This window comes from Miniopterus natalensis, chromosome 3 (assembly GCF_054644295.1).
Source record: "Miniopterus natalensis isolate mMinNat1 chromosome 3, mMinNat1.hap1, whole genome shotgun sequence".
NCBI lineage: Eukaryota > Metazoa > Chordata > Mammalia > Chiroptera > Miniopteridae > Miniopterus > Miniopterus natalensis.
The window spans coordinates 83,150,222-83,169,244 of NC_142083.1; the positions used below are offsets into that span (position 1 = coordinate 83,150,222).

The 19,023-nt window shown below is 47.1% G+C and overlaps 1 protein-coding gene across 1 annotated transcript in view; it reads right to left on the reverse strand.

The window, feature by feature from the left end:
- Positions 1-19,023, reverse strand: part of ABCC1 (ATP binding cassette subfamily C member 1 (ABCC1 blood group)) — a 126,348-nt gene that overhangs the window by 33,328 nt on the left and 73,997 nt on the right. The window contains exons 12-16 of the mRNA XM_087815640.1: positions 17,945-18,148; positions 8,753-8,899; positions 6,197-6,284; positions 3,351-3,426; positions 1,055-1,181 (exon numbers count right to left, since the gene is read on the reverse strand). Of these exons, the coding sequence (XP_087671766.1) occupies positions 1,055-1,181; positions 3,351-3,426; positions 6,197-6,284; positions 8,753-8,899; positions 17,945-18,148 (642 nt within the window). The remainder of the gene's footprint in view (positions 1-1,054; positions 1,182-3,350; positions 3,427-6,196; positions 6,285-8,752; positions 8,900-17,944; positions 18,149-19,023) is intronic.

Below are 19,023 nucleotides of genomic sequence, written 5' to 3' on the forward strand. Positions count from 1 at the left end.
ACACTTTCTACTAATGCATATTAGGCTACAGGACATCATATAATCAACAAAGAAAAGATTTTGCACCAAAATAAAGACAATGGGATAAGCCAGCATCCCCAAAAGCAGATTCTAAGAGACAGTAATTCTGGGGATATAAATAGTTGCTGCATAGACAATAAAGAGGTGCGGGCAAATATGTCTAGGCCATGCTGGATTAACCAAAGTTAAATAGTTTTTTCCCCCCTTGCAGAACTTCTCAGAGACTTTATTAATGTTTATTCTAAGTCTCCTAGAGGGAAGGGATCAGAGTATGCAGAATTTCCCAAAACATCCCGCTGCAGACCCCACTCCAGGTAATGTTGGTGTCAACAAACTTTGAGGGAGGTAGTCCGACATCAGGAAAAGGCCTTCGTGGGAACAAGCAAAATGCAAAACAAGACTCTTGATTTCTAAAGGACTCATTTGTCCACTAAAGCAGCCTCTTAGACTCTCTCTTGAGGCATATACCAGCTTAGCTCAAAGTACTCTGTGTATTTAAAAGCAATAAAACCACAGTCTGTATTAGCCCTATATTAAGAATTCGACAAGCACACAGAATTTAAACAGCTTCCCTTAAAAAGAATTCTCTAAGATCACATTCCAATGACATTAGTCAAAAATTTTAAGTTTTGTTACTTTTACAAAAAGGGATACACAGAGAGGTCTGTAGAGAGAGAGTAAGCCAGAAAGACTCACAGATAAAGGGGCTACGGGATGCACACTGAGGGGCAGAGATGGGAGGGAATGAGAGACAGTGAGCAGACCAGGGAACATTTGTGTGTTTACTAAATATGCATTGAGTGCCCACTACGTGCAGGGCACTGTTCTATGTGCTGGGATACAGCAGGAAAAAATGACACTTCTCTAGGATGGCACAGAGAAGAGCAGAAAGAATGAGAGAGAAAATGAGAGGAGGCATCGCTGCTCTTGCTTCATGCACGGGGACCACAGTGAACGAACACGGCATTGCACGTGACCTTCCTCCCATGCCATCAGCTCCCCAGAGCCCCCGCTCACCCAGTCCTCCTCCTACCTTGAGAGCCACGTGCCCCTCCACCTTGTCCATCTCGGCCAAGAGCGCTGAGAGCAGAGACGACTTTCCACAGCCCACCTGGCCCACCACGGCTACCAAGGATCCTTCTGGAACGGAGAAGGTGATGCTGAAAAGACAGAACACACAGTGCCTCAGTCATGCTCTCACCTGAATGAGGCCAGTGGGGCTGCTGCCCCAGCCCCTGGGGCTGGATTTACCGAGTGGAGAGAGAGGCAGAAGGCAGGGCTGTCGCGAACCTCTAAGATCTGGAAATTCCTCCTGCGCTTCTACCGCTGAGCTTAGTTCAGTGAACAGTCTCAGAGGCCTTCCCTGAGTGAGGCACGGGTCTGGTGCTGAGATGCCAGTGCATCTGAGAAAACGGAGACAGCAGGAGAGACCTGAGCGATCGGCTAAAATGCAGAGGGATTCACTTCGCCCAGGGACACAACACAGGTGCCCTGGGGGAGAGGACACCCCAAAACGAGCTCTAAAGGAAGAGTAAGCATGTGTCAGACACAAAAATGTGGAAAAGCTTAAGAAAAGGCCAAGGCTGTGAATAACAGGTGTGATCAGGGATCGGCATGTCAATGACACAAGATGAAGCAGGGAGGGTAGGCGGGTCCTGGTCCTGAAGGTGGGTGGGTGGTGGCCAGGCCTGGGGGACCTGAAGAAGCCACTGAAAGGTTTGAAGGGGGCCTGGACATGGATGAATGTGAGTTTCAGAAACAGGTCTCCACTGAAATTGCCCTTTCACAGATACTGGTAAGCAAAAAAGCAAAGGACAAGAAACTAAGCTCGACGCTCTGCCGGTAAGACTGGCTGTCACACGACATGTGTCAGAGCTGTGATTCCACCCACCAGCGAAGGGTGGCACGTCCAGGGCACTGCTGACCTTACGTACACTGGCTGTGCTTTTCCACGGTTGCTATTATGATTTTGAACATATTAGTGGAAATGCTTGTTAGATTTTGCTGTCACTCACTGTTTAATTCTTGGGAACCTGCTGCACAGTCACAATGATTATTCTTTCGTTCCTGTGCAGTGAGGGGAATGGGTTACGGGGCCCAGTGAAACAGCTCCTGCAATCATCCAGGTGAGACTGAAATATTTTTATAGGCAGAGGAGAAAGGAAGTTTGGATGGAGAAAGATGTGGGGAGTCAAGGTGGTGAGGGAGACTGGAACAGGAAAGCCTTTGGTTCTGGAAGGACAGAGGAAAGAATGAGGGCGCAGGTGTAGATTATTTAGCTGTGGAGTAGAACAAGAGAGAAAAGCTAAAACCGAAGCAGGCAGGAGTAGTGTTAGACATAAGGAAGAACTTGCTAAGCATGCAATCCCACCGTGAATTTCCAGGGGAGGTGTTATACAGATCCTTTTCTCTGGGGAATTTGTCCCCCGTCCCCAGCACCCTCCCGTCATATAAATACAGCAGTAATTGGGCTACCCAGGAAGGGGGTATTTGTTCAGGGGCATGGGGGGTAAATCTGGCCTCTAAAGAAGCCCCTTCTGGCCTCATGTTTTGGGGATTACTTAAGGAGGCCTAGAAGCCACTGAGCAAGGCCTCTAATCAAAAGTAAATAAGGGGCACTTGATAAGTTGCCTGGGGAACCAGGTCAATTCCCTGGATACGCTGTGCGTTGTGGGCAAAGTACCAGATGGGGAGTAGGTGAGAAAGGGTGAGCCAGGCCGCTGGCGAACCCTGGGAAGGACAGAGAGCAATTCCATCCTGAGAGCAAATCCCACAGGATAAGAATTTCTTTCAACAGACCCAAGCCTGCCAGCATCACAGCCTGGGACCCAACTTGGCCAGTCAGTGTGCTGGGTCTCTCCAGGCACAGTAATTGGCTCAGGGAGGGGCACATGACCCAAACTGGGCCAATCAGAAACAGGGGGTACACCTGGAGTGATGGGGGCCATTTGCCATCACGAGGGGAGAGGCCGTCTGAGAGGGAAGCAGAACGAAGACAAGACAGTGAGAATCCTAATGCGCTGAGTCCCTGGATCACACTGTACCTGAAAGTGGCCCTTCTCAATTATGCGCACCAAAAATCTCCCTTTGTTGCCTAAGCCTATCTGTGCAAGGGTTTCCACTACTTACAATTAAAGGGACCCTCTGTGCCAGGCACACTCTCATCTCCTCAACAAAACCCAAGCAAGTGTGACTGCTCCCAGATGAGTAAACTGAGGCTCAGAAAGGCAAAGTGACCTATTCAAGGTCATCAAGCTGAAGCATGCATGGCTGGATTTTGAACCCATGTTTGACCAGAGCCCTGTGCTGCTCTCCACATCCTGGCTTACCCATTCAGTGTGGGGGGTTCACTCCTGGCCCACGTGAAGGTGGCGTTCTGCACAGTGATGCTGTTTGAGCTCCCGCCTGAAAAGCACCAGACATACAGATAAAGTCACGGGACTGCGAGTGAGCAGGAAGCTCTTAATTTTTTTCCTAATCAAGTGTAGTTCAACCCCAGAGGCTAGACACTTCTGCTAGGCATCTGGTTATATCTGTCTCAGTTTCTAAAAAAGAACCCACCCAGCAGTTTTGGAGGTGGCCTCAGACCAAGAGAGCAAAAGGAAACCGCAAGAGGGCTCCGCCTTGAAAGGCAGGAGGTTGCAGCATCCAGATGCCTATATTGCAGAAGTGGGGGGGTAACAGGGAACACAGGGCTCCAGGGACCTCCCTCGCCCTGTCCTGGAAGGTTCTGTCCACTGTGGCTGGGAGGGCGGAGCAGAAGCCAAGGTCAATGGCAACAAGGAGCACCCTCCTGAACAGAGGTTCTCTCCACGGGGATGGGCTGGCTCTTGGCACTCACCACACCCCAGGGCCTCTACCTTTAATATTCAAAACAGGACCCACCCTCAACTCTTGGATTACAGGGCTGCTTCCTAAACTCATCTCCCTGGATCCTCCCTCTCTGCCTTCACCACCACCCTGCTCACATCACAGCAGGTCATTCTAAAGCAGCAGCCGTCACAATCCACTGTGGAAAGCAGGCTCTGGAGCAGGAAGTGGGGTATCGGGCCCTGGAGGAGGGGTGTTTAAGACAAAGCCTGCACTATATGCGGGGCTCCTGTGATCCTAGGCTTCTGGCACCTCCCTCCCCTTATTTCCCTTTTACTCCATGTCCCTCACTTAAAAAAAAAAAATACAATCTTGACTAATTATGAGCCATCTTCAAACCACCCAGAGATAAGCTGGGGGTGTTTTTCAGGTATCAAATGAAGAAATAAATTCTCCCACACAAAGAGACTAAAACTGGTGCTGAGAAGAAGTTACTGGTTAACCTAACTTAACCTTTTCCCTCACCACCTCCATTCCCCCCCCCCCCCCCCCAGCTGAAAACAGAGAACAAAGGAGGAAACTGGAAAGTGCTATTTAAGGAATTTAAGAAAAGCCACTTGAGTCTGACAAGCTAATGAACCATGAGACTTGGCCGAAAGCTGCCAAGGTGGCAGGGTCTGGCACCTGGAGGTGTGGATAAACATCTCAGAAGGTCAAAATGTCTAGGATAGACTGCCACCAGGGCAGAAAGGGAGGGGCTGAGGCCTAAAGGGCACTGGGAGGCCTCAGGGATTTCCAACTTGTCTCAAGCAGTGAGCTGTGAACTTCAGTAGCTCAAACCTCCACTGGCTGCCCCCAATTTCAACCCTGTGTTATGCAGAGAAACTTAACCCTGACATAGATGGCAATGTTCCCATATTCTTTGGTGGAGACAGAATGATGATCCTCAGGACAGCAGGAACTGGATGACCACAGGCCAGGGAAGTCAGAGGAAGATTCCGGCATCCAGTGAGCACTGATTCTCAAGTAGGGGTGACTGCTCCCCAAGGGATATAATGTCTAGAGACATTTTTGGTTGTTAAAACTGGGTGTGGGCTACTGGCATCTGGTGGGTAGAAGCCAGGGATGCTGCTCAACATGGTATAATCACCCCAGAGCAAAGAATGATCCTCCAGAAAGCCAGTAGCGCTGAGGCTGAGTTGAAAATGCCACAGATCTTCTCACCCACACTAGAGAAGTAATGAGCACTACCTTTACTGGGTTAGCAGGCACTGTGCTGGGTGTTTTACACACCCTTGAAGGCACCTCAAAACCTACTAGCTGCCAGGCACTGCTCACATATCATAACCAATATATATGCACATTCATTCCTCTGACTGTATTTACTGGGCTCTGGAGACAGACTGTGCGGGTTCAAATCCCTACACTGCCACTTCCTAGCTGGACAATTATGGGAAAGTTACTTAACTTCTCTGTGCCTAACTTTCCTCATCTGTAAAATACGATTGATAATAATGGTATGAACTTCATAGGTCTATGAGGAGTAAATAAGGCAATAAACAGGGAGTCCTTAGAACAGTGCTTGGCACATAGTAGGTGTTCATTAAATCTCAGTGGATAAGAGCATGGGTTCTACTGATGGCTGTCGGTGTGGATCCTGACTCTAGTTCTTATTAGCTGTGCAATCTAGGCAAATTACTGAGGCCAGTTTTCTTGTGTGTAAAATGGGAGTTTCCACAGGGAACAGAAGATAGGGCATTATTCGCTGTCCTTAGAACAGGCCACCACCCATGGGAGTGTCACTGACATGAAAGTGGCCATTTCTGTTAGTGCTATTAAAGTTGATCATTAAGTGCCTAGAGACACAGCCATGGATCAGATACCTGGTCAGGGGTGCTGACTAGGAAAGGACCAATTAATAAGCTACAAAATAAAATCCATATAACCCCCTGCCAAAGAAAAGCACCTTCATTCCCATTATCTGGATGGGAAAACTGAGGCTCAGAGCAGTGAAGTGACCTGCCCAATATACACAGCTAATAGGTGTTGGAGGTCGGTCAGTCTCCAGCAGCCTAGCTCTATCTGTGTATCTGCCCAAAATGGAATCAAAGTCCAGGTTCCCCCGCTCAAGCTGACCTTCAGGGGGAGGCCACGCCCAGTGGTTGCCTCTCAGCAAGAAAGCAGAAGTGCAAGTTCAACCTCCTGGGAGGTGCAAGATAAGGCCCTAGAGTCCACCACATTCTACAGAGAGATCCTGCTCCCTGTGGCCTCGCAGACAAGCTGCTGGGCAGAGCCAAATGGAGAACAGTCATGGTGAGGGCGGCCATCCCAGCGCAGAGAGACCAAACACCCACATCGCACACACCATCTTTGATGGGCCTTCGCTCGATGCTGTCGGTCTCCAGCTCCTCGTGGGACAGAAAGATCCTGAGGCGTTTGAGGGAGACACTTGCCTACACAGGAAGCAATTACAGGCTCGGTTATTTTTAAAAGCATTTTTGCAAAACGGCCCCCGGGCTAACATTCAGTGGTTTCCCCTGTGTGCAGAGGGCCACACCCTCCCCCATTTCTGAAGGCTCTGCGTTTCCCACAACCAGCATGCACCTTAGAATAGAAAGTAAAACACATTTTGGTTCCTGTTTGTTTTGCTTTAAAATCCCACAACTGGTACTAACAAGGACTGTCCCAGATGCAAAGGGACTTGAGATACATTATAACCAAAGGCAATGGTCCCATTTAAGGGCACAAAACCCCGGCAAAGAGACAAGTCCTAGAGCCAAAATGCACAGCAGAGTGGCCAGAGTCAACAGGATTGGATTATAAACTTCAAAGTTACTAAGAGACTAGATCTTAATTGTTCCCATTACAAAAAGGGAAATGATAATTATGTGACATGGTAAGAGTTGTTGGTTGACACTTCGGTGGTAATCATACTGCAATATATCAATGTATTAAACTTACACAATGTTATATGTCAAATATATCCCAATAAAAATCAATTAAAAAAAACAATGGTTCTGCTTCAAACAGCCCAACTGTAAAGGCATTAATGAGACAATCTGTGGTAGGCAGCTAGACAAACAGGAGCAGAGCAAGGACAATGGGCCAGGTACAAGAAGGTCACCAGGATAGAAAGGTCAAAGGACAATTGTAGGGTGGGACCTCACCCCCAGGGTGACCTTTCCTCCCTTGGCATATGGCTGATCTTGTGCTTTAGACCCCCTGACCTTTTCTCCCTAGAGATAACATCTAGGCCTCAGTTGTATTTCAGCTCCAGGCCCAGAAAAGCAGCAAAACCAGACAAGTGACACCACAGCTGACCTCAGGACCAGCAGCATTGAATAATGACCCCTGCCCTGGCTGACCTCAGGACCAGCTGCATTGAATAATGACCCCTGCCCTGGCTGACCTCAGGACCAGCTGCATTGAATAATGACCCCTGCCCTGGCTGACCTCAGGACCAGCTGCATTGAATAATGACCCCCTACTGGTGATGACCACCAATCAACCAGTGGAGACTCTGATCCTAAAAGGACACACCTGGAAAGCTGCTGAATATTCTATTGAGATCTTCCCCTGGAACCTCCCCTAAAACCTCCACCCTTAAAACCCTTAGGACAGAGGACCCAGGAGGGCCCTGCTCAAGCTCCCTCCTGGGAGCACATCCACACCTTTCCCCTTCCCATCTCCTCAGGTGCGTTACCATTACCTTCCTGACTTCCAAGCTCCAAGGGCCCTTCCTTTGCCTCTATAATTTGCTTCCTAAGTCCATTTCTTCTAACGACTTCTACCTCTGTGACTTTCTAAATAAACCTTCTCTTATAGTTTGAGTCTTGACTCTGAATTCTTTCCTAGCCAGGACTCAAAGACTGAGGTTGCTGAACCCAGGTCTGGTCTGACCCCACCCATCTAGCACCTGCTCCTGTTCCACCACTGCCAACAAATCCAGAAAATTTTAACAAGGACTGAGTATTATTTTAAGAAATGACTGTTAACTTTGTTAAGCATGATAACGGTGTTACAATTATGCAAGAAGAAATGCACGCTGATATATTTATGGGTGAACTGCCAAGAGGCTTGGATTTGCTTTAAAAATTTCCAGCAAAGAAAAAAAAACAATGAAGGGAGGGAGGGATGAGGGAGGGAGGAAGACGGAAAAAGGATCAGATAAAGCAAGCAGGACAAAATGTCGAAGCTGGGTGATGGGTACACAAAGTTCATTATCAGTGTCTACTTCTGTGTAAATTTGAAATGTTTCATAATAAAAAGTGTTTTTATTTGCTTGTTTTTTTTAATAAAGCCTACGACCAGAGTTGTACAAACAAATCTTAAGACTGACTTGTCTGTGTGGCTGAAATGGGGTTTTCAACATGAATATGTGCAACTCGAGGGAGAAGAGTGTGGAAAGTAGTAGAAGAGGGGTAGGAGTTTCAAACAGTGTGAAAGCAGACAGAGCAGCTTCCTCTCCTTACAGAGGGGCTGCACGAATTTTAGGAATTCGGAGGGAGGGGGGTTGGGGGTTTTCAAATGGTGGGTCAAGGCCTATTAGTGGCTCTTGAAATCAATTTAATGGGTTAAGAGATGCATTTTTGAAAAGCTAGAATAGCGGATAGGGCAGGGTAGAACAGAGCAGATCCGTATAGAATAAAATATTCAGAAAGAATCATACAGAGCATGGGAAAGCCTGGCTGCATTAAGCTTTTGTTTCGTATACCTCAGTGTGGGTTCCTTGTCAAGAACTAAAATGTATTTCTTTGGGGTATGACCAAAAAGCATGAAAGCCACCTGTCCAGGCCTCACCAAGCCCACCAGGCACAGTGGGATGAGTGATGCACAGAGAGCTGCCCCAAGGGGGATTGTTAAGCCCTTTGGTTTTGTTCTCCAGAGAACCGTCCCTGAAGTCCCCCAGCCTGGCCTGTACCTGCACGATGCTGCTGATGACCATGGGGAGAATGTTCAGGGGGAAGCGAAGGATGTTGAACAAGGCCAAGGACACAAAGGCTTTCTGGGCATCCAGGACGTTGTCCTCCTTGGTGGTCACAAAGACGGCAAATGTAGACAGGGCCACCTGCAAGCAGAACGCCCATCACTGACACGTGTGCCCGAGTCAGTCACAATCTGGGAGCAGTTACACCCCCCCCCCCGCCGTGTGTTCAGCCCCCCCCCCTCCAGTTGCAGTCACCAGACGATTGGCCACTGGAGGCAGCAGAAAACACCCAAGGCAGTGTCTAGCACACGTGACAGGTACTCACCAAACACTCAGAGAGTGAACTGGATAAATAAGTGACCAGGAGCCAAAATTACGTTCTCTCCCACCACCAGCTTCCTCTGAGGCACACTGGAATTCCTTAACAGCAGAACCACACCGCTGGGCCTGTGCCCTTGTGGTTCCCTTTGCCTAAACAACCTTCTCATCCAGGCAGTGGCAAGGTTGCTTGGTCTTACCGACCCCTCCACCTGAAACGGCCCCGCCATTGCCCTCCATCCTGCTGTCCTAGCTTATTTCCCTTCACAGCACCTATTGTCACCTTTTAGTGTGGTGCTATATGTAGGTACTGTCTGACTCCTGCACTGAAATGGAAACCCCACAAAGGCGGGGACCCTGTCTTATACAGGACTGCATCCTTCGTGCCCAGAACAGTCCCTGGGACACAAGAACACTAAAGACGACCTTGGGTAAGTTACCTCCTCACCCCGTGCCTCAGGTGCCTCATCTGTGAAATGGGGGTGAAAGTGGAGAATTAACACCACTGTTCAAAGTTCCTTCCAGCTCATAAAGTTTTCTGTGGTTTTATACCCTCAGGACACGAAAACTAAAAAAAAAAAAGACACCAAACAGCCACCCCCTTCCCTCTAGTTAGTCTTGTTTTGTTACTTTACTACCTTGCCCTAAGTTCCTGAGATTTTACTACCCAGGGGACCAGAATTTGGGTTCAGTTGTTAAGAGATGACAAGCACGTCACCTCCCTCACCAGGAGAAATGGGGGACCCCCTGGACAATCCAGGGCCAGGCTGCTTGGCTTAGGGGGCAGGGAAAAGATCAGTGGGTAAACTTCTGTGCCCCTCCTTCACTGCTGCGGACAGAGCAGTGCTAGGTGTCACCAGGGGAGGCTAACAACAAGCATCCCACGAGATTATCTGGTACATGCAAGCAGCCGTCTGGAAAACCTTGGACCAGGCAGGTGAACAGAAGTTCCCAGCCCCACACCAGCCCCAGACTCCTAGAGCCATTAGGGAGGGGATGGGGTTATAAACTGCCCAGGGCCCTGCCTTTCTGCACTCAGGGCAGACTGCTGGAAATCAGGAGGTTCCATGGTGCAGTGTACTTTCAGGGTCTCAGCTGCCTCATTTCTTTGTTACCCAGTAGAAGGTCATAAAGCTTAAAAATTAAAACTGTAAGTTTGGCCACACACCAGCTGGGTGTGCCACCTTGCTTACCCCACGAGAGGTTCTACTTTCCCATCTACAAAGTGGGGATCCTGACACGCCTTCGCAGGGCTGCTGCAGCGGGAAGTCAGGTGCTCGGCAGAGTACTCAGCACAGTGGCCAAGGCACAGAAAAATGCAACATATGGAAGCTGTTTTTATTTCTTGTTATAAAACTCAGTCCCAACTCCTTGGACTAGTCTTCCAAAGAATTTATAAACCGGTTCCAAGAGCGAGGCACTGGGAAGCAAAGCTGGTTTCTGTTCTGGCTCTGACATTAACAAGCTAGATGACCTCAAGGCAAGGCACACAAATTTTCCAGGCTCCACAGCCAAGAGGGAAGTGAGGCCCTCATGTCTGCACACCCTGCCTCCTCTTCCAGGCAGTGACCTCCTATCCAAAGGCACTCTCCACTCAAAACTCTCCAGATACATCCACACAAAGCAATAGTATTCAGCCATAAAAAGGAACGAAGCACTGACACCCGCTACAGTATGAATGAACCTGAAAACACGAAGCTAAGTGAGAGAAGTCAGATACAAAAGGCCACACAGCAATGATTCCATTTATAGGAAATATCCAGAATGGGCAAGTCTACAGAGGCAGAGAGTAGATGAGTGGGTGGCTGGGGCTGGGGGGGGGGGGGATGGGGAGTGACTGCCAATGAGGGTTTCTGTTTGGTGAGATGAAAATGTTCTGGAATTAGATGGTGGTAGCAGTTGCATAACCTTGTGAATATACTGACCACCAGTGAGTTTTACACTTAAAAATGGTGAATTACATCTCCATAAAAATAACAAATTACCTTTTAAAACTCGCCTTTCCAAAATCAGTCTATTTTGCTTATGACAGAAGCAAAAGCTCTGACTCGGGCCCCAGGGACCACCTCATTTGTAAACATCCCTGTCTGTAACTTGTCTGGCCTCCTTGCCTACCATTCTCCCCTCGCTCCCTCTGTTCCAGCCCCACTGGCCTCCATGGTTATTTCTTCTTCGGAGCAAGCAGAGTCCAGCCTCAGGGCCTTTCCTCGCCTTGGTGGGGCCCCTCGCCTCCATCAGGTAAAGGCTCAAGTGGCACCCTCTCAATGAGGTCTTCAATTATCCTATTTAAAACTGTAAGCCTTCCCGGCTTGCTCTAACCCAGATATTTTTTCCCCGTTGCACTTACGACAGCTTAGCACACTGTATGATGCACGTGTTGTGCCTGCTGTTTACTGTCTGTCTCTCCCAATTAGAAGGAATGGGCGTTCCATGAGCATGGGAAATTTGGCTGTGGTATTCTCCGCAGTGCCTAAGACAGTGCCTGGATCAAGGCAGATACTCAGGTAATGTTTGTGGGTGGGTGGACGGGTGGATGAACGGACAGATAAACAGATAGATGGGTGGGTGAGTAGGTGGATGGATTTCCTGAAGGCAGGAGAGCATATACTCAGTGGAGAAAACCAGGCCTGAAAGGTCTCATCCCCAGAGCACACCAGCTCCCTTGGCTCAACTGATGGGGTGGCTGCCGGCAGCACAGGGCATGAGTAGAAAGGGAACCACACCACATGGCCCCTGTCAGACCCACAGCTCTGACTTCTCCAGGAAGAAGAGGTCATTCATTCATCCATCAGTTACTAATTGGGCACCTACTATGTGCCAGGCACTGTGTGCTAGGAGGTGAGGCAACCATGGAGATCCTCACGTTACTGAAGCCCTGGTTCTTGTGATCTCCCAGGATAGAAATCAAGAGCTCACCAGAAACTGATATAGAGCCTGATGCACTGGCCAGGAATCGGACCCGGGAGGCAGGTGAGAATCCTACCACTGAACCCCCTGGTTTCTTGGGAACTCCTGAGATAGAAATCAAGAGAGTTCCCCATATAGTAGTACTCAGGCAATAGGTTTATTATATATAGCTCATGCATCGAGGGAGAAAGAGAAATGTTGCTTCCCGAAAGCCAGGGCACAGTTTTAAAGAAGTTGAAGCAGGAAAGATGATGTCTAAGTGTGGCATCTAAATATGCAGAGGCAGGACTCTGGCGCTCGTGCAGTGTTAACTACATGCTTCTTCAAGCATCATGTCTCATTAGCATATTAAATCTCCACCCAAGGGAGTGAATTTTTTAGCGTTTAAATAAGGTCACCAAAAGGACAGTCTATATTGCTAGCCTGCAGGCATGAGTGAAAGGAACCACACTTAAGCCCATCAAAGTAAAACTTGCAGAAAACAGTGTCCTTCAGTCTAGCTCATGGGTGGGGAACGTCTGGCCCAAGAAATCATTTGGTCTGGCCCTGCCAAGGCAACTGCAGGCGGAACTCCAAATTCAATAAATCTAGGAGCTTCTTCCATCGCTAATTTTTAAGTTGATAATTTTGTGTGTCCCGAGAATGTTATATCCAAATGGCCCTTGGCAGAAAAAATGGTTCTCCACCCCTGGTCTAGCTGCTAACTGGCTACTAGGAAAAAAGAAAGCATTGGGGCAGTTAATGGGTTCCCACCTTCCTGTCCGAAGGGCCCAGGGAGTAGCCTGCCTATCTCGTTGAGACTCACAGTCTAGTAGGAAATAGGTACTAGCCTGGTTCTTTCTATCAGGGGGTGTTTGGGAGTGTGTGAAGGTGAGTGGGGCAGTAGGTGGTGGGGAGCTGGGGTTTGCCACTGCCTTGTCGCGGTGAAGATGAAGAATGGGAGATATTCTTCACAGACAGCAAAGAACACCCGTCCCATTCTAAGTGCTAATGGTGCCTCCACTGAGAAATGTGGCAAATGACTGAACCACCTACACCCAACCCCTAAAAACCTGACATCTCTTTGTGTGCATATCTGTTCTTTCTGCCTGCCCAGCACCCATTCCCCTGTTGCTGGTAACATCTCAATTTTCCTTTGGGAAGCTGAACCTCACCTAGTCTGTCTATGAGCTTCAGGCACAGATGGATTGCCCACTCCCCACCCCAAGTTCATGACCTAGGCCTGGTCAATCAAAGCATCCCGTCTCCCTGGCTGTAGTGATTTAGGATAAGCATGTAGCCAACTACAATGAATGAGACTCAATCCCACAGCTTTGCAGGAACTAACGGGGAAAGGGGGGCTGTCTCCTCACAGGAGTAACTGAGATGACAGGATGAACTAGAACTGCACGGTGAGCGCATGTCTGACAAAAAAAAACCCACAAAAGATAAAGCAGAACAAAGAGATGGATAGAGATCTCTGAAGCACCTAGATCCAGCCATGCCTGAAACTCTGGCCATGCTTGAAACCAGCACTTTCCTAGACTTTCCAGTTCTGCGACTTAAAAATCCCCCTTTCTTTTTTTCACTCTAGTCAGTCTGAGTTAGGTTTCTGTGTCTTGCAAATAGTTCTTAGTCAATAGTTTACTCAAATATTTCATTCACTCATTCCTCTACATACAAACTACACAACAGATTATTACCATCAGAATGGTAATTATCCATTGGGGAGAAAAAGGGACACCTGTAATATTTTAAACAAAAATAAAATTTAAAAAAAAGAAAAGAATGGTAATTATCTAATGAAGGGAGATACAAGGTAAGTAGGAGGCAAGAAGCTCACAAATCTTCCAAGATGGAAAATGCTAAATATTGCAGGCTGCCTGGGGATGCTATTTTAGGAAAGTGCATTAAGTGGACATGATAAATGCCAGGCTCTGTAGCCTAGAAAAAACAGTCCCATCAATCCCACCATATGGCGTCCCCACTCCTGTCCGACCTCCCCAGGCCTCTGTCTTCCATCACACCCACCAGTGGGTAAACACCTCATCAACCTTCAAGCTCAGGAATTTACCAGTGAGATGAACAAATACCTTCCAAGGGAACCGAGGGCCACATATTTTATCCTAATGTAGTAGTCAAAGGCTTCGATGTCTCAGCCAGAGCCAAGGTCCCAACTGACACCCAAGTTCATCTGTTTCATGCCCAACAGCTCAACAAACTCCATCTCAGGAAGCCCATCACCCACCCCAAAACAGAGTGGCAAATTCAAGGTCAAGAAAAGCCAGTCCGGCCTGTAAGCATCTCTTGCCAGGGCTTCCTAACGGAGACCAGGGTAGGAGACAATAAGTGAACGACCAAGCTGGAAAGTTCAGGTGACAAGCTGGAAACTCAGTTTGATCCAAGGATCTAATGTGCACAGCAAAGGGTTATGGGAAAAGGATACCCTGTCCTAAGTGTAACACAACCCATGGATTAAGCCCTGTTGCTTGCTCCCTCTGACTGATCTTTTCCTATTAAAAAAAGAAAAGCAATTCAAAACACGTTAGATTTCTGTATGATTTGCTATCACTTGTGTAAAAGTAAAGTAACTAAAAGAAATACTGTACATAAGTTTAATGACATTTATTATACATAGTCACTGTTATGCTGATACAGATGGAGGCTCTCTCTGGAAATACACAAAAGAAGCAGGGAAGAAAAGAGTTGTGCCTTTTAATGCAGATCAGTGGTCCTCAACTGGGGGGGCACTTGGCAACGCCTGGAGACATTTTCCCCCCTTTTTTATTGAATTTATTGGAGTGACACTGGTTAACAAAATGGAGAGACATTTTTGATCATCACAACTGGAAAAATGGAGGGAGAGGCACCACTTAGGAGGATAGAGGACTGGAATGTTGCTAAACACCCTACAATGCACAGGACCGCCCCCACAAACAAAGAATTATCGGGCCCCAAATGTCAACAGCGCTGAGGCTGCAAACCCCTGCTGCAGATCCTTTAGAAGAGCTTTAATTACTTTTACCATGGCGATGCATTACTGTTTTAAAATAAAACGTATCACATATACATATACAAAACAGTTATAAACATGTAGAGGCTTTTTAACAACTTAAAGAAAAATAATAAAATGAATACCCTATATAACTACCATCCAGTCTTACACTGTTTTTACTCTTCAAGATCAAAGAGGGTCTTCAAATTCCTGGGGAAAGCTGGGGAGACCTAAGTGTGAAAAGAGTGAGAGGGCAGAACTTTCTAGCCCAGAATGCAGCAGTGTCTGAGCTGGAAGGGATCTTGGGAACAGAGTCCCAGTCACCTCCTGTGCCAACTCCAGGCAGCTGACAGTGGTCACCTGGGGCACTGATCAAACATAACTCGGTGGGCGTGAACACCATGACCGACTGTGGATGTCTGGTGTGGGCATGGGAGGTGGGAGAGGGCAGGGCTCGGTGTGTGACATCCCTGTGGCCTAACCCCTTCATGTTCCATATGTGAAAACCCAGAGGCAGGGAAGTAGAATGACTGGCTTCAGGTCAGACTGTGAGCTGGGAGCAGAATTCAGCAGGTGTCCTGACTCTCAGAACATTCCATTCCTCTAAGCCGGGGTCAGCATCCTATGGCCCGTGGTCCACACCTGTTTATGTCTGGCCTTGAGCACAGAATGGCTTTTACATTTTTTAAATGATTTTTAAAAATCAAAATAATAGTATTTTATGACACATGAAGATTATATGAAATTCAGTGTCTATAAATAAATTCTATGGGAACATAGCCACACCTATTCATTTATGTATTACCTATGGCTACACTAAGTAGTTGCGACAGAGACTATATGGCTCAGAACACCGTCAATATTTACTAGTTAGTGGTGTACAGGAAAAGTTTGCTTACTCCTACTCTGTGCCAGTGTTTATCAAACCACCTGGGGGGAGATTGCTAAAGTTCAGATGGTTTCAGCTGGTCTGGATGAGGCCTGAGGGTCCGCATTTCTAATAAGCAACCAGGTGCACTGCCGCTGGTTGTGGGCCACACTCTGGAGAGTGAGGATTTACTCCAATGGTTCTCAAAGTGTGCCCCAAACCAACAACATTGGGAGCACCTGGGAACAGGCTAGAAATGCAAATACTCAGGCCCTACCCAGACCTACTGGATCTGAAACTGGGTGGGGCCCAGGGAGCCGTGTTTTAACAAGCCCTCCAGGTGATTCCAACACTCCCTCAAGTTCAAGCATCACTGCTTTCCACTGTACTGCCTGGCACTGGGAGACGTGGAACTGAGCCTAATAAAATCCAGTGTCAGAATAAATACACTTCAACAAACACTGAAAAGACAGGAGTGTCCTTAAACATTCCACATGCAATTCAGCTACGATGAAGCGGATGTTAGTCTAATAGGAAACTATCATACTTATGAAAATGTGTGTTTAGTTCACAGAACTTCTCGTAAGAACATACAGGGTGGGCAAAAGTAGGCTTACAGCTGTGAGTACATAAAGCAGAGTTTATTCTTGGATTATTATTTATTAATCATTTTACTGTTTATTTGTATTACAACTGTTAACTTACTTCTGCCCCACCCTGTATATTTGCCAACATAACTAATAGGAGATAATCATCATTAGCACCTTTAAAGACATAGTTAAGAATACAAAGACAGAAAGGAAAAGCAAACATGGGCATCACTGGAAGTTATCCTTACCCATTCTTAGCTATTAACTGCGTGGTATCTCTATTTGGTCTCTTTGTAAAAGAGCAGCTTGCACTGCTGTCTTTAAACTTTTCAAAGTTAGCCAACCAGGGACAGACCCATTAAAGTACCCAAGACATGCATATTGGAACATTCAGTACAGAACAGATCATAAGAGGAAAGAATGCGAACCATCCTAAAAATCCAGGATTGGGAGACAGGTTGAATCAACTACGGCACATCTGTGCCCTGGACAAGCATTCGTTAAAACAAAGCAGATCTGAACACATGAACTGAGAGGTTATATAGTTAAGTCCAAAAAAGGTCTAGAACACTATGTATAGTATGACTCACTTTCAATATATTAAAATATTTTTAAAATATCTATATAAACTTTTTTTCTGAAAAGATACATAAAACTGTCACTTTGGATGAGAGGGACTGATGGGAGGGAAGACAATATACTTTTCATTTCAAAACTTTCTGCATGGTTGGAATTTATTTTTTTACAATGAATGAGAAATATTTGTTGAGTACCGACTTGCACTATTTTAGGCACTGGGATTACAGCAGTAAAGAGACAAGACAAAATCCTTGCCTTCCTCGAATTAACATTCCAACGGAGAGAGACACAATAAATAAAAGAGTAGGTAAATTTCAGAGTGTGGCCCGGCAGGGTGTGACTCAACAGTGGAGCATTGACCTAGGATCCAGGAGATGGGGTTCGATTCTCAGTCAGGGCACATGCCCGGGTTTCAGGCTCCATCCCCAGTCAGGGGAGTGCAGGAGGCAGCCGATCAATGACGACTCTCTCATCATTGATGTTTCTCTCTCTCTCTCCCTCCCTCTCTCCAAAATCAACAAAGATATATTTAAAAATATATTTATATATATATTTCAGTGTGTTTGGCATTGCCACTCAAAGTGTCACTGCCAATACAAGTCTGTGACCAGTCAGCAACAGACAAGGACCCGACAGGTAGCTCAACTGACATTTTTATTTTTGGCAAGACCTTTTTGATGAAGGAAGCAGAGAATGCTGGTGGGCACTCTGGTGCAAACTCCTTATCTCATGGGGAACCCGTAACAAACAGTTCCTGAACTGGCTACTTTGAATACCCTGGGCTGAAAGCTACTAAGTTTTATAAATAAAATAAAGGGGTATGCATGGCAATTTTTAAAGGGAGTGACAGGAGAAGGCCTTGTTGAAATAGTGACCGTTTAAAAATACTTGGGTATGAGAACAAAACAAAACATAAAACGTCATGGGCTAAGACACTTGGCTTCACTCACCAGGAACGGTGTGCAGACCCAGGTGAAGGTTCCCACTGCGGCCAGGTAGGCAGATTTTTTCAGCACCTTCAGCTCCTCCTGCCGGATGGCCAGCACCTTGTCTTTGAATGCCAGCTCCCAGGCATAAAGCTTTAGCACTTTGATCCCGTTGAGAATTTCATTCATCAGCTTAATCCGGCTGTCTTTGCTCTTCATGTGGGCTACCTTCAAAGACAGTAATCAACCGCACATCTGGAGGCTGGCCACTCACTTCTGGCCATCCATCACTCAACATGCCCATCTATTAAAAAGGGGCCTTCCTGAGGGTGCAAAGACTGAGCTGACCCTACTCCCGACCCTGAAAGTGCTCCAAGGGACTCTTTTATCAATGGGGGAAAAAACACCTGCTTCAAATCATGTGAATTTAGACACAAAGAAACCTATTAGATTGAGAAACAGAGGCAAGAAAAATCCTTCAGGTATCCAGGGAAAAAGGGGGACATGGTCCCTACAATGCAGATCCAAACACAAGAGGGATGACGCTGAGTTTTTTCCCCTCCATTGTTTTATTTTCTTTATGAGTTTTCCTCCAGTGCATGGTCAATTAAAATACTGAAATGTTTCTGTAACAGCCGGCACTGGTTCCAGCCCTGGGGTGTCCACGCCATACAGCTGTTAAATACTGCTAACGGCATCTCTCAGTTTCCATAAGCCAGGCACTTTTCTGAGCATTTTGCATGCATTTAGGCATTTAATGTTCAGGAGGACCCTGTCATGAAGTGCTATGGTCATGCCTGGGTCACAGATGAGAACACTCTAAGCAACATGAGGTGAAAGCCAGTGACTGAAGGTGTGTCAGAGGTGGCTGCTCAGAGATGTAACGTGTCACGATCATGAAAGGTGACAGGGCCACAAGCCCCCTTCCTTGCCTATGCTCTCCTGCCCGCCCCGCCCTCACTTGATGAGTTCATCTCTCCTTTGGCACCATCGGCAAGGCCAGGCTCTCTTATTTGAAATTCCACAGGCACATCATAAATAGCCATCAGCAGGGAGCAGAGGGATAAACTCTGGCCAGGCTCTGTTATGGACCATTAGGCACC